The sequence below is a fragment of the Cynoglossus semilaevis genome, chromosome 19 (genome assembly GCF_000523025.1).
Source record: "Cynoglossus semilaevis isolate Cse_v1.0 chromosome 19, Cse_v1.0, whole genome shotgun sequence".
Classification (NCBI taxonomy): Eukaryota; Metazoa; Chordata; class Actinopteri; order Pleuronectiformes; family Cynoglossidae; genus Cynoglossus; species Cynoglossus semilaevis.
The window spans coordinates 16,953,318-16,964,204 of NC_024325.1; the positions used below are offsets into that span (position 1 = coordinate 16,953,318).

Genomic DNA, 10,887 nt, shown 5'->3' on the forward strand with positions numbered 1-10,887 from the left:
ATAACATTATGCACCTCCATGTTATCTTATGTTATTCTTCAGCGTGTTCAGCAGACAGTGGCGTTAGCGCTACGAGCTACAGGAAACACTTCAGCAACAAAAGTGGAACCAAACACAGATGGAACACAGAGAAAAAAAAAATCAAAGCATCAAAGTGATATGTGTTAATACTCCATATCGCTCTCGCTAGCCTGACTCCCTGGGTGCGAGATGTGTATTACGATATCACTTTGGGGAAACCGGCAAGAGCTAGAAAAAAAAAAGTTAAAAAAAGAAAAAAGGAAAAAGGAAACACTCCGGGATCAGATTATAATCAGTTCCAGGTCTCGGACCACGTGGTCTGTGCTCCACTAGGACTGACCACTCTGTGGACCGGGCACCACGGGTTTAGAGAAACACATAATCGAGTTAATGTGGAATCAAACCCACAACCTCCAGGTCTACGGTCTGTGGTGTTCTTGACGTAGTCCGGTTCTCTGTGGTGTGGGCCACATTTCTGGGTTTCATCGGTTTCTGTTAATCTGTGTGGAACAGTCGGCATCGAGACCAACGTTAAAATCAGAATAACGTACGTTAAATCGTACGTTGAGTCGTACGTTGAATCGTACGTTCGTTAAATCTGTGACATCACTGTCGTGTCTCCCGGAGTGTTAATATTTAAAACAATTTTAAACGTTTGGAGAGAAACTCTGTGGTTGTTGCCGGTTCCCCCGCCTGGTTAGCCAATGCCTGTCGTTACCCGTTGGGGTTTACGGCGATCTGACCTTGGCGTCCCCTCCCCCGAGGCCGCACTCGCCCTTGTCATACCACCATCTGTTTTTCAATTTGTCCAACAGTCCCTGCTCGTTCAGTTTTAACACGGCCAAGTTAACGTGGTTTCTACAGGGGGCGACAGTGACAGTGAGAGTTAGCGAGTCCTGGTCCTGGTCCTGGTCCTGGTCCTGGTCCTGGTCCTGGTCCTGGACCATCTGCTCCTGCTCTTCTTCAACCCAGACCAGTTTTAACACATCACAGCTGCTGCTTTTAGTCCAGAACAGGAACTCATCGGTTCTTTAGAACCGACTGTCACAGACAGAACTGTAGACAGTGGAGAACTTCTGGAACCTTCTTTCTCCTAACACAGATTGAGGAGCAGGTTTGGTTTAAACTCTGGGCCGCGGCACAGTTCACTGGGTGAACCAGAAAAGTGTTATTTTGGTCTGGCTTGAAAAACGGACTGGACTCTGGGAGAAAACTGGACCTGGATTCATTCTCATTCCTCTGATCGATGAAGGAGAAAGAAGAACCATGAGGACGGACAGAATCACAAGCACAGATTAAATCAGTTCTGATCAGAGCTGGAACTTTTCTTCTTCTGTGGTTTCTTCTTCATGAACAAAATGAACACATATAAAATCAAAGGAAAAGATCAAAGAAATAATAATCAGTATGATCAGAGATGAATCAGCCGTCAGAACAACAACAGTAACAGTAACAGCAGTAACAGCAGCAGCAGTAACAGCAGTAACAGTAACAACAGCAGTAACAGTAACAGCAGCAGCAGCAGCAGCAGCAGCAGCAGCAGCAGTAACAGCAGCAGTAACAGTAACAGCAGCAGCATTTTCTTATAAAACCCATAAAAAGTATAAATACCAAAAACAGGAAGTTCCTGTTCCTCCTTCTGTTTTGGATCTTTTTAAGTTCTTCCTTGGAAAATATCTTTTTATTTTTCTTTAACTGTTTGATTTTGTCCTGTCGTTCCTGTCGTTACCACTGATTTTCTCACTTCCCTCTGACATTTCCAGGTATTTTTCACTGCAGTACTGTCGCCTTAAATAAAGTGTGTTGTTGTTGTGTCATATTTTAGAGATTTATTTATCAATTGTCTGTGAAATACTGCAGGTCGAAACTGAATTCAGCGTTTGATTCTCAGTTAAAAAGCTGCTGATGTTAATGTGACTTTTGACGTGGTCCCAGAGTCAGCAGCAGGAAACAAAGATTCTCTGTCACCGATTTTGTTCCTCTAATTGTTCCTTTGACTCTGGGACGGTGGTGAAGCGGTGAAGTGCTGACGTGACGCTGAAACAATAGGAAGTGACATCACTGAGATGTTTCTGTGATGAAGAACAGCTGACAAACGGATGCTGCCGTCAGGTGAGGCCTCGGCTGATTGGACGCTCTTATCTTTTATCGTGCAGTGTAGAGTGAAGAACTACCAAAGCCAACCAGTAGGAGGCAGTATATGAGCTGCCCGTGAAGTTGAAGCCAACGTCAAATATGTTAAGAGTAAAAAAGGTCTGGACTGTCAGGCTCCAGATTCGCTGTGATTCACTGTGATTCACTGTGATTCACTGTGATTCACTGTGATTCACTGTGATTCACTGTGATTCACTGTGATTCACTCTGATTCACTGTGATTCACTGCACAAATCATGATGTTAAGATTGGGGTTTTTTTTCAAGTTTCACCTGACAGCAGTAACAGCAGCAATAACAGTAACAGTAACAGTAACAGTAACAGCAGCAGCAGCAGGAACAGCAGTAACAGCAGCAGCAGTAACAGTAACAGCAGTAACAGCAGCAATAACAGTAACAGTAACAGTAACAGTAACAGTAACAGTAACAGCAGCAGCAGCAGTAACAGCAGTAACAGCAGCAGTAACACAGACAGGCAGACGTGCAGTCAGACAGGAACAACAAACCAGGACAACAGATAAGAAACGGGCCGTGAGGACGGGGGCCACAGAGGCAGACACAGACTGACCAGGACAGAAGAAGAGAGACAGACAGGACAGACAGAGAGACAGACAGGACAGACAGAGAGACAGACAGGGACAGGACAGACATACAGACACACGGTGAACAAGTGGGAAAACCCAAACTAACACGTGTCCTGTCAGGTTCAGATTAAATCAACGTTTATTGACAGTGAATTTACAGCTGTGGTTTATTGTGGAAGACATTCAAACAAACAAACACAAACACAAACACTAACATAAACATAAACATAAACATAAACACAAACATAAACATAAACATAAACATAAACACAAACACAAACATAAACATAAACACAAACATAAACATAAACACAAACATAAACATAAACATAAACATAAACACAAACATAAACACAAACACAGACATAAACATAAACATAAACACAAACACAAACATAAACATAAACACAAACATAAACATAAACATAAACACACATACATGTAAAGACCTGTAGGTGGCAGGACCGTGCACAGGAACAGACAGAACACACACCAACATGGACGCCACACCGACCACTTCCTGTTTGGTTGGCCTCACCTGAGCGACGAGCCTTTGGGCGTGGCCACTCCGTAGCCCTTGGAGTCCAGGTTCCCGCCCACCTTCATGGTGTCGCAGGGCTTCCTCTGCTCGATGTACTCGTTCATGGTGGACTCCAGCAGGTAGGCGTACTTCCCTTTAGACTTCCTGACGCGGGCCACGCCCTCGTCTGTGTTCCTGACAAACACAGACGGGTCGGTGCTGCGCATGTACGACCACATTTTTTCAAACACTGCGATCTTTGACCTCTGGTGGCAGAAAACCAAAACGTTACACGTCACTCGTCCACGCCATAAGTGATGGAGTGAAGTTGGAAACGCCAGTCCAATCTTTACTCACGCTGAAGAACTCTTTTGTGGAGCCGCCCTCCAGAGTTCCGTAGGAGATCTCCGTCTGCTTGGCCAGATCTTCTGCTCCCTCTATCGGAGACACCATCCTCTCCACGGTCAGAAAGGCCGCCAGATTGGCCGTGTAGGATGAGATGATGATCAGCGTGAAGAACCACCAAACTCCTCCCACAATGCGACCGGAAAGTGACCTGTGGGAGGAGTTTCACACAGCAGTAATCTCAGTCTGAGGAAACGCCACGACTGTGGACGGAACTCGGTTTGATTCTGAACACCAACAACGCAACCTCAAAAATACTGTAAATCTTTAGATACATTTTTACAATTTTAGAATCTGGACGCAGATGACACCATCTTGTCCTTTAAACATAATCACAGATGTTCTTGATGAACGTATACGCAGATGACATCGTTATCGTTAAGGTCAGAGTACTGCACCGTGGGGAAATGTCACAGCCCTGCTGCATGAAAGCCCCGAGAGAAAACCACAGAGAGTTAAAGATGCTAAAATCGTTAGTGTGTTCCGGGGCGTCTTTCTCCTTCTGCTGGTTCTGGTTCTGGTTCTGGTTCTGGTAGAACCCTGTCAAAGAAAATCCATCAGAATGAGCAGTGAACAGGTCAAGAACGACAGCGCTGTCGATGACCGCGATGATGTCACACCTGGAGACTGAGGAGGATCAGACGCTGACGTTGGCAGTGCCTGCCTAAAATCAGAGGAGGACGGGCTTTCATCTTCATCATCAGACTCCTCCCCCTCATATTCGTACGGACTGAATCGACTCACCTGAAACCATGGAAAAAAAAAAGGTTTCACTTCCTCAGACAATGTGGGAGAGCATTAGTTCAAACACCAAAAACAGCCGTGTGACCCACTTAGCTAACATGTTAGCTAGCTAACATGTAGCTAGCTAACATGTAGCTAGCTAAAATAAGAGACTAAAAAATGTTCGACCTGGAGCTGCTTAAAATCAGACAAAAAAAAACGTTGAAAATAAGTTTGTGGGAACAGCACAACGCTGACTCCGATGTAGGCGAAAACGATGCACATCCAGATCTCGTAGGCCAGAGGGTCCAGGAAGGAGAAGACGCCGGGCTTGGACTTGGTGGGTTTCTTGATCATGATGGAGATGCCCAGAGACATGAAGGGTTTGGTGAAGTCGATCACCTTCTCACGAACCAGGGTGATGGTGAGAGGAGCCACCGCCATGTCTGCCTTCTGGACACACACAAAACACACACACACACACACACACACAGAGGTGAAAGAACCGTTCAGTTCTGTCCTGGACTAAATGTTCTAAGGGGGGGGGGGAGTTTATCGATGTCTGACTATGATGTAATCAACAAATCAAATGTTTTTGTTAAAATCAATCAGATTTGGTCTAATTTTACAGTTAGCTACAGTTAGCTTTCATTTAGCTCCCCTATTGCTAGACGTTGAGATGAACTGAACATATTTTTCAGCTGTGTTTGGCTTCATCTATGATGAAATATATGCAGCAGCAGCAGCAGCAGCAGCTGCAGCTGCTTTCAAACTAAAAGAACTGTGAGTGTACGCTGTCGACGAGTTTTTTTTTTTTTGTTTTGCTTGTGTTGCTGATGAAACCCGACGGACGAGGGTGAGGTTCTGCCTTCTCACCCCGTACACCAGCTCTCCCACCATGCCGTTCCACATCTTGGACTCCAGGTCCCTGGAACCGTATTTGCCGTCGCTCACCAGCTCCAGACGATACGACAGGCCCAAGTGTTTGGCGATCTCCGCGGCTAGTTCGGCGCAGTAACCTTCGTATCGGTCGTTTCCAACAAACTGTTCGTGGTTCTTCTTCAGCATCATGTACGGCGCCTCCTGTTCCACAAAACGGTCAACGTCATCACAGCATGAAGACGACACACACTGACCACAGGGGGGCAGCAGTACAGAGCTGTGGTGACTTGTACCAGTTTATATTTACTGGTTTGTACAAAAATACACAGATGGAGAATATTGATGCAGTATCAGGAAACCAAATACTGCAGTATTTCAGTGTACGGATATTTTCCCAAAACACTTTGACAGACAGGAAGTACAGCGTGTATTACGTTTGTACAAAAATACACTGATGGAGAATATTGATGCAGTATCAGGAAACCAAATACTGCAGTATTTCAGTGTACGGATATTTTCCCAAAACACTTTGACAGACAGGAAGTACAGCGTGTATTACCAGGATGGTGGTGATGACGTAGGTCTTGTTCTGCAGACCGTAGACGTACTCCTCCACCTTGGGTTTGTAGACCGCCGTCTTCACGAACTCTCGTCTTTCGTTCCAGTAGCCGATCTGAACACAGAACACCGTCACGTTACCGTCACGTTAGCTTCACCTTGGAGCTTAATGTTTCGCTGTGCTGGTACACTGCTGCCCCCAGTGGTCAATTTGTGTCACTACTCTGTGACCTTCAGTCTGAACAGCAGTGGTTCTGAAACGAAGCCAACATCGGCCTCAACTCTTATGGGTTCAATGCCCCGGGTTTGGACCACAGGATGTTCTGCAGGTCCTGGACCAGAACAAACACCAGTGTGACCAGCAGCAGCAGCAGCAGCAACAGCAGCAGCAGCCGCAGCAGCAGCAGCCGCAGCAGCAGCAGCCGCAGCAGCAGCAGCCGCAGCAGCAGCAGCAACAGCAGCAGTAACAGCAGCAACAGCAGCAGTAACAGCAGCAGCGACATCAGCAGCAGCAGCAGCAACAGCAGCAGTAACAGCAGCAGTAACAGCAGTAACAGTAACAGCAGTAGCAGCAGTAACAGCAGTAGCAGCAGTAACAGCAGCAACAGCAGCAGTAACAGCAGCAGTAACAGCAGTAACAGTAACAGCAGTAGCAGCAGTAACAGCAGTAACAGCAGCAACAGCAGCAGTAACAGCAGTAGCAGCAGTAACAGCAGTAACAGTAACAGCAGTAGCAGCAGTAACAGCAGCAACAGCAGCAGTAACAGCAGCAGCGACATCAGCAGCAGCAGCAGCAACAGCAGCAGCAGCAGCACCAGCAGCACCAGCAGTAACAGCAGCAGGAACAGCAGCAGGAACAGCAGCCGCAGCAGCAGCAGCAACAGCAGCAGCAGCCGCAGCAGCAGCAGCCGCAGCAGCAGCAGCCGCAGCAGCAGCAGCAACAGCAGCAGTAACAGCAGCAGGAACAGCAGCCGCAGCAGCAGCAGCAACAGCAGCAGTAACAGCAGCAACAGCAGCAGCAGCAGGAACAGCAGCCGCAGCAGCAGCAGCAACAGCAGCAGCAGCAGTGACAGTACTGTACCTTCCTCGGTCCACTGTGCGTGAGCTCCATCACAGTCAGAGTGAAGTTGGTTCGATGCCCTCTGTCGTCAAACTGAACGTTTCCTGTCAGTCCCTGGAAACGCACCTGTAAAAACCCAAACCCAAACATGTTAAATACTAACAAAGTTCAAAGTTCAAAGTTCAACCAGCCGACCCTCTGCTGTTCTCCACCTGTTGTAGCGCCCTCTGGATGTCGATGCCCTGCCCCCAGGGGGCAGGAGGGTTGGCCAGACACTCTCCGGCGTTTCCACGTCGAGAAATGTCGATCCTCTGCCACCGCAGGCTCTGGAAGGCCGTTGCCATGGCGACGACCCCGTCGTAGGTCAGCGCTCCGGTGTACTGAGCACAGGAGAGGAAGTTTGAAGTATTCACCAGTATTCTTCACGCAGTATTACCACTGACAAACACTGGTGTGACGGTGGACCAACCCTGAGTCTCCTCCGGCTCAGCTTCAGGTCTTTGTTGTCAAAGTCCAGCCAGTCCTGGTTCAGCTTCTCCAGGCCCGGATCAGACCAGTCCACCATCTGGAACCCCGTCACGTTTGGACCCAGTTTCTGGAACTCCGTCATGTTCAGGTCTGTGAAACCCTGAGGGAGAAAGAACTGGGAATAAAGACGGAGCAAGAGCTAACGGCTATCAGCGCTAAATGTTAGCACACACAGACACACACACACACACACAGAGTCAGGCAGATGTTTCCTCTCACCACTGTGGTCGGATGTAGTGGTAGTTCTTCAGGTTCCTCCTCTGAGCAGCGATCTGGGACAGGAGAGAACTGTAGTACTGATGACCTGTAGTACTGATGACCTGTAGTACTGATGACCTGTAGTACTGATGACCTGTAGTACTGATGACCTGTAGTACTGATGACCTGTAGTACTGATGACCTGTAGTACTGATGACCTGTAGTACTGATGACCTGTAGTACTGATGACCTGTAGTACTGATGACCTGTAGTACTGATGACCTGTAGTACTGATGACCTGTAGTACTGATGACCTGTAGTACTGATGACCTGTAGTACTGATGACCTGTAGTACTGATGACCTGTAGTACTGATGACCTGTAGTACTGATGACCTGTAGTACTGATGACCTGTAGTACTGATGACCTGTAGTACTGATGACCTGTAGTACTGATGACCTGTAGTACTGATGACCTGTAGTACTGATGACCTGTAGTACTGATGACCTGTAGTACTGATGACCTGTAGTACTGATGACCTGTAGCAGGATGGAGTTGAGTCTCTCCAGCTCACAGTCCAGGACCATCTGGAACTCCCTCTTGTAGTCCAGGTCGTTGAGCAGTTTGACGAAGGCCGTCTCCGTCAGGACGTCCAGGTTGATGGTGGTCACCTGCCACGTCTTCTCTGCCGCCGTGTCCAGGATCCTCTGTAGGACGGTCAGACCTGAAAGACACAGACTGGATCTGAAGTGGACCAGGTCTGAGTCTGGACCTGGACCTGGACCTGGACCTGGACCTGGATCTGGATCTGTGTGTGTGTTACTATCAGGTTCAATTAAACTCTCTGTTCATATGAGATGATGCTCTCTCTCTCTCTCTCTCTCTCTCTCTCTCTAATTGTAAAAATACTAAATTGGATTTTAATAAAAAGTGACTGAGAACAAAAGGTGATATTATAATGAGGGAAAGTCTCTCTCTCTCTCTCTCTCTCTCTCTCTCCATCACTGAACTGAGGAGGCTAAACTCCAAGGCTGTCTCCATGGCAACCAGACAGACAGAGTGATAATTATGGGATGAGTCAGGGTCGATAACTTCTTTATCTGTTTGTGTGTGAGTTTGTTTGTGTGCAGGAGTGTGTTGTAGTTGAATGGACTCTCTCTCTCTCTCTCTCTCTCTCTCTCTCTCTCTGTGTGTGTGTGTGTAGTTGGCAGAGCTGAGAGATGTGATGGAGGCAGAGATGAGGACTCAGCTCCGGCGTCAGGCTGCCGCTCACACAGACCACGTCAGAGACGTCCTCAAAGTCCAGGAGCAGGAGCTGAGAGCTGATGCTGAGCAGGTCTGTGGAATCATCTCAGTCATCACCACCACCTGTCCACCACCTGTCACACACTGACACTTTTTTTCCCGTCTCCTAAATTATCCTCTTTTCTTTTGTCAACCCTCTGACTTCACTCTCTTCACACCGAGTTCAAGCTCGACCTCAGACTCAGAGGTCAGAGGTCAGAGGTCATTAATACTACCAAACTAAAAACACAGACAAACGTCCACGAGTCCTGGGCAGATGTTTCACAGCCATGAAGTCAGACAGATGGTGCCTTCAGGACACCAGAGAGGGCGACAGTGAGGGCGTCTGAGCAGATGTGAGGCAGTAAAGGATCAGATGGCGTCGGCCACCGACTGTGACCGAGTTCATTTTAATTATGTTGCCACCACAGAGGCAGTCCTATTGATCATCCACCAGGGGGCAGCACTGTTGGTTTAAATGTGAGTCTGTGGTAAAAGTCAGCTTGTGGTCTCCGTCTGATAGTCATGAGCGCCTCTACAGGAACATAGGTGAACAACAACTACAAGCTACTGTAGCTAAATGTGTAGCTAGACAGCTACATGTCTAGATGTTAGCCCAGAGCTAGCGTTAGCTGACAGGTCCTCACCTGAGTCAGCGCTGTACATGTAGACGAACTTGGTCCAGTAGAAATGTTCCAGCAGAGCCATCAGCGGCTCCTGCAGCTGAGGACGCAGCTGCAGCAGGAACTGGTTGTTGGTGTGAACAGGAAACGATGGCGTGACGAAGCAGACGTGCAGCGATCCGCAGAACGACATCAGCATGTTGACGGTCCGACGGTCGTACAGGCCCAGGATGGCGTAGACACCTTTGGAAAACTGAGAGCAGACTGCAGGACAAAGAGGGAATGAGTTCAGTTGAATGAAGCTAAAAGGTAGCACGTGCTAACTGTTCTCTAAACTTTGACTAAGATCGGCTTTTGGTTTTTTCTCTCTGCTCTGAGCGTCAGGTTTAATTCTCCTCTGGAAACAGCTCCTCTCTCTGGGCTGCGGTGCTAACGTAATCGAGCTAACAATAGACGTTTGCCCTGTGGGTGACATCATCAGACTAACAAGGTCTGCGTTAGCTTTTAGCTGTCGTACTGCTAGGACCTCACATTAATGCCACGTCGACCGTCGGCTGCTGGAATCGGCTCCAGTTCAACTGCGAAACCACGTATTAGGCTACGTTATTGTTAGCCTGTTGTCACAGATAGCGAAAACCTAAGCAAACGTTCGTTAGCTTCCTTTGGTCATCGAACAGCTGTGAGGGAACAAGACCGGTGGTCACTGAGGGTACTGCCAGCTCAAGGGGGCGCTGCTGCACATACTTAGAAAAAAGTGAATAGAAAACATAAAATAAAACAAATTCAGAAATTCACCAAAAACAGATCTGGATCAATGACAAATTGATTTAAATTTTTATTTAAGTTCATTTTATTTGTGTTGTTTTTTATTTGTGCGTTTGAAGATTTTCTGCCTGATGAAAAACAAATAAAAGACGGCGATTGTGTTTGGTTCAGAGAGTGAAGTGAAGGAGACGGTCGACGTCGGACCTTCTCTTCAGACACGAGGTCCCTCCAGTGAGCCCTCGCCCCCCAGGCTGTAATTAACGTGTTTATTGGAGAAGCTCAATAATAGATTAAGGGCGACTTTCCTCAGGGCGACACAGAACACACACAAAGGAGAGTTCTGCTTCATCCAAGTGTGCGTTCATGCAGAAACACCAGCAGGGGCACACACACACACACACACACACACACACACACACGCTGGTTTTTGTGTTTTGTGAGTGCATTTACGAACCAACATCACAAACATACAAGTCAGTAAATCAGTTAATCTGAAAGTCGTTCTAAACCAAACTGTTTCATCAATTATTTTACTTCATAAACTTCATCCTGATCAGGTCTGCAGAGGACACCCTGGACAGTCC

At 47.5% G+C, this 10,887-nt stretch overlaps 1 protein-coding gene across 1 annotated transcript in view; it reads right to left on the reverse strand.

The window, feature by feature from the left end:
• LOC103395681 (glutamate receptor 1-like) overlaps positions 1-10,887 on the reverse strand; it is an 18,372-nt gene that overhangs the window by 4,754 nt on the left and 2,731 nt on the right. The window contains exons 3-16 of the mRNA XM_025065766.1: positions 9,563-9,802; positions 8,171-8,355; positions 7,664-7,706; positions 7,376-7,545; positions 7,119-7,286; positions 6,928-7,032; positions 5,848-5,961; positions 5,283-5,489; positions 4,647-4,859; positions 4,304-4,430; positions 4,085-4,223; positions 3,636-3,837; positions 3,297-3,544; positions 765-879 (exon numbers count right to left, since the gene is read on the reverse strand). Coding sequence (XP_024921534.1) covers positions 765-879; positions 3,297-3,544; positions 3,636-3,837; positions 4,085-4,223; positions 4,304-4,430; positions 4,647-4,859; positions 5,283-5,489; positions 5,848-5,961; positions 6,928-7,032; positions 7,119-7,286; positions 7,376-7,545; positions 7,664-7,706; positions 8,171-8,355; positions 9,563-9,802 — 2,276 coding nt within the window. The remainder of the gene's footprint in view (positions 1-764; positions 880-3,296; positions 3,545-3,635; positions 3,838-4,084; positions 4,224-4,303; positions 4,431-4,646; positions 4,860-5,282; positions 5,490-5,847; positions 5,962-6,927; positions 7,033-7,118; positions 7,287-7,375; positions 7,546-7,663; positions 7,707-8,170; positions 8,356-9,562; positions 9,803-10,887) is intronic.